Genomic DNA, 4,235 nt, shown 5'->3' with positions numbered 1-4,235 from the left:
CGCTCTAGATACATAAAATAAAAGTGAGTTCCTGGCAGCCAAAAGAAGCTCCAAGTACAGGCCATGTTGGGAGTCAGAGAGTCTTCATCCCCTCCCCTGCCTGATTTCTCCAAACCAGTTTACACTAACATTTGCATTCTAACCCACTCTTGGGAGGCACCGATATCAGGTGCTAAATCCAATGACACTTCTTGGGACTTACCTCTTTGACTTCTCAGATATCTGGCTTTCTTTGTTTTCCTCCTATTGTTTTTATTATTCTTCCCTAAGAATCCAAGTTTCTCAGAGGTCACTTTCCTTGAGTGCTCCGCCCAGACTCCAATGGCTTCATTGGCCACTTAGGAGAAGATGACTTTCAAATATCCCCAGATCTGAGCTGTGTCTCCACTGGGGACACAGCTATCTGGGAGATAACCCCTTCCTACCATCTATCTGCTTTGCTCATGGCAGATACAAGCATCAGTTCTAAAACCTCTGCCTCTGGGCCTTTCTTCTATCCTTCCGTCACTATCCTCGGGTTCGGTCCTTTGTTTATACTGTCCATTTCTTCTTATCTCCATCCCCATCTCCAGGGCTTATGCCTCATTGCTCAGCTTCTCAAACACGCTGTAAAATCTGTTCCTGGTTTTATAAACAATATCAAGTTTCATTACCTCTGGAACTTCATATATGCTTCAACTAGCTTCCCCACCCAATGCAAATTCCCAGCTTCAACTATTTCCTCCAGGAAATAGTCTCCTATCAGGCCGGGTTCAAGTCCTTCTCGGTGGGCTTATTTAGCACCAGTGCTAAATCCAGACATTACTAATTTGCAACTATCTGCCTATCTGACTTACTGAACCTGAGCTTTTAGTCTCCTGGACTTTCCTTCCTGGGCTGGCTTTGAACCATTATCCCCAGATCTCACCCTCCTGAGTAGCTAGGATTATAGGCGTGAGCCATCGTACTCAGCTTGGACCTCGGATTTTTGAGGACAGATCTTGCTTACTTGCTCTCCTAGCACCTAGCATAGTCTCAGTTAAGGAGTATTTGTTGAATAAATAAGAGCCGTCTGCTTTGCTCTAAGGAGACATGGACTCTCACATGGACTGTCAATTCCTTCCTTCATATCAATGCCTCTGAGTTGTCTTTTGATTTAGATGAACTTAGTGAACTCCTTCCCCTCCCCCAACTCCAAATGCCTATACAAAAGGGGGAATCACTTCTCTTGGCCTGTCCTGCACTGCCCTAAGCCTGGGCTGAAGCTTCCTGAGAGGGAAGGGATGCCCTAAAATGTCTCCATTCTTCTTCACTCCCCACCCCATGAATGGCTGCCTGGTTACTACTGGGACCAGGAACCGGGAAGGGAAAATGTACAGGACAGCGTCAGAGCACAGCTGTCTCCGATTCTCCAGCCTGGGCTCTGTTCAGATTGTGACCTCCTCCTCCTGTAGAACCCCAGGGGACCCACAGTCTCCATACTTACAAAGATGATCATATTGAAGAGGGTCATCATGGTCTTGATGAAGCTGAAGCACTGCATGGTGGCTCCTGGGAGGCAGACATGTTCTAGTTAGGGTCCTGTGCCCCCCCCCCAATCCTGGGCTGCCCCTCCCTCCTTTCTGGACCCTGATTCACCAGGTTCTAGCATCCTGGCTCCATTGCTCACCAAGCTTTCCCTCCACCTGCACTCTGACACCTGAGGACTTTATCAGTTCGCATCCTGTTATCTGTGCTCACCACTACAGCTCACACCCTCACTAGCACCTAACGCTCAGATCCTGACACCTGAGGTTCCTGCAGGGTACCCCAAGTCTGTTTCCCACACAAACAGATTACTTCATGCCCTTCCCTAACACCTGTTTGTCCTGGGTTCCCTCTCTAGACCACCTCCATACCCTTCTTGTTACCTAAGCCCGTTTCCAGATAGATGTTGCTTTATAAGATCATCTCTATCCCATGCCATCACCTGTTCAGTCAAGACTCTTGGCAGAAAGTTCTGAGAAGAATCGGCTGAGGTTCCAGAAGGGACAAACGCTGCTCCAGGAAGCTGCCACTCAGTGGCCTGGCACAAGGACAGGCTGGCTCTCACACACCACTGCTTACCCCCAGGTAGGGCAGGAGCTTTACAAGCCAGCTTTGGCACGCCCAACCTGCTGGCCCCACCCATGACTGCCAGTCAGCCTCCCGTGGCCCCTGCTGCCCTCTACTGCCTGAAGATAGGTACCCACCACCACCACAGCAGGGCTCCCCCGAGAGATGCCACCCCTGGGCTAGGTCTCTCCTGATATCAAGAAGGGGAAGAAGCACAGGGGTGGGACAAATACCCCCACAGAACTTCTGTGTGCCCTCTGTGTGATAATGTACTTTGCTTCTGACTCTGTGTCTACTAAACCCTCCCCCATACCCTGTGTGTGCTTGCTGGTATATACATTTTCCCAGGCTGCCATTCATATATCCACACAGCAAATACACAGTAATATCTACAAACATCTACTCTTGCTCCTAAATGTATACATGCATGTACAAACACACACACACACACACACACACTTTGGAGGAAATAACTAGGTAAGCTTTAGCAGCAACTTCTGCTCTTACCTCTGAATCACAAGAGATTCCTAGTCCTCAACTACCCCATTTTTTTCCTCCTTTCTCTCTTTTTTTTTTTTTTCAGGTAAGGGGTAGGTTTATTCATCGATCTGGCTGGCACCAGGCCATGTTGGCTCTCCATGTGGCTGGGAAAGGCCTGGGAAAGAGAGAGAGCTGGAAAAGAGAGAAAAGAGCTAGAAAAAAGAGCATCTGGGAAAGGTGGGAAAGAGAGAGCTGGGAAAGAGAAGAGAAGGAAAGAGCTGAGAAAGAGCTAGAAAAGAGCAGAGAGAGCCTTCCTCCTTTCTTTCTTACTCTCTTTTCCCCTTTCCACCTTTATTTTCCCCCTTAATGTCTCCTAACACTTACATACTTTCCCTTGCTGCCAGCAGGTGTCACCGTGGTCCTACGAAGGAGTCACCTGTTCCAAGGCTGTATATAATCCCCCATCACCATCAGTCCTGGTGTGTGTGTGTGTGTGTGTGTGTGTGTGTGCGCGCGCGTGCACATGCTTGTTTCTGTAGGAAAGCCTCAACTTTCTAGCCACTCAGACCATATGCTCCTTTCCTGGTTTTGTCATTTCTCAGCTGTGTGATCCTAAGGACATAGACTTGTTTCTAAGTCTTTGTTGGTTGGTCTGTATAACAGAACAGTTATGGTTTTGTTTTTTTGTGTTTATTTTTGTTTGTTTGTTTGTTTTTCAGGGGGTGAGGGTGGTGATTGTGATGCTTGAACTGAGGCCTGGGTGCTGTCCCTAAGCTTTTGTGCTCAAGACTAGTATCACTTGAGCCACAGCTCCACTTCCGGCTTTTTTGGTGGTTAATTGGTGATAAGAGTCTCACAGACTTTCCTGCCTGAGCTGGTTTCAAACCACAGTCCTCAGATCTCAGCCTCTGAGTAGCTAGGATTACATGCATGAGTCACCAGCACCTGGCTGGTATAGATATTTTATTGAGATTTTTTTTTTCCCCATTCTGTAACACAAAGGATTGAGCTCAGAGCAAACACAGAAGGGAGCGACCATTGCTTAAGGGGCTGTAGGATGTAGAAGTGGATTTTAAAGCATGTATGTGTGTACATAGTATGCATGCTCGCCTATGTTTGCTTGGAGATTGAGCCCTGGCCTACAAGATGCTAGGTGAATGCTCTACCACTGAGCCTTCTGCCTAGAGGAAGTAGAGAGTTTTTGTGTGTGTGTGTTTTAATTTTTTATTATTATAAAAGTGATGTACAGAGAGATTCCAGTTACATAGGAAGTAGATTTTTAAATAAATATGTCATTTTTGTGTGGCAGGAGGCAGCTAAAAAGACACAAGAAGGGAAATAATATTGAAAACCATAAGCTAGTACAGTAGTACATGGCTATAGTGCCAGTTATCTAAAGGCTGAGCCAAGAGGATCACTTGAGTTCATAACTTTAAGACCAATCTGGCCCCCATAGTGGGATACCATCTAAAAAGAAAAAAGATTACAGATGATACTAATAGTACAAAGCATTTTTTGGGGGGGCCGAGGGGGGAGGCTGGGAAGGGATGTGAAGGGTAAACAAAAGGAGGAGGCTGCAATGCTTGGCAAGAAATGTACGCATTATCCTGCCCATGTAATTGTAACCCCTCTGTACAGTATGTTCACAAATAAAATAATAAAAAAAGCATTTTTTAAAGTCG

The 4,235-nt window shown here is 46.6% G+C and overlaps 1 protein-coding gene across 1 annotated transcript in view; it reads right to left on the bottom strand.

Annotated features, from left to right (window-relative positions):
* Tspan1 (tetraspanin 1) overlaps positions 1 to 2,087 on the bottom strand; it is a 5,996-nt gene extending 3,909 nt beyond the window's left edge. The window contains exons 1-2 of the mRNA XM_013016817.1: positions 1,949 to 2,087; positions 1,466 to 1,530 (exon numbers count right to left, since the gene is read on the bottom strand). Of these exons, the coding sequence (XP_012872271.1) occupies positions 1,466 to 1,522 (57 nt within the window). The 5' untranslated portion in view covers positions 1,523 to 1,530; positions 1,949 to 2,087. The remainder of the gene's footprint in view (positions 1 to 1,465; positions 1,531 to 1,948) is intronic.
* Positions 2,088 to 4,235: the final 2,148 nt, after the last annotated feature.

Source organism: Dipodomys ordii, unplaced genomic scaffold, assembly GCF_000151885.1.
Source record: "Dipodomys ordii isolate 6190 unplaced genomic scaffold, Dord_2.0 Scaffold33, whole genome shotgun sequence".
Classification (NCBI taxonomy): domain Eukaryota; kingdom Metazoa; phylum Chordata; class Mammalia; order Rodentia; family Heteromyidae; genus Dipodomys; species Dipodomys ordii.
Note: the sequence above shows the minus strand (reverse complement) of the source record. Positions and strands in the feature narration are given on the sequence as shown.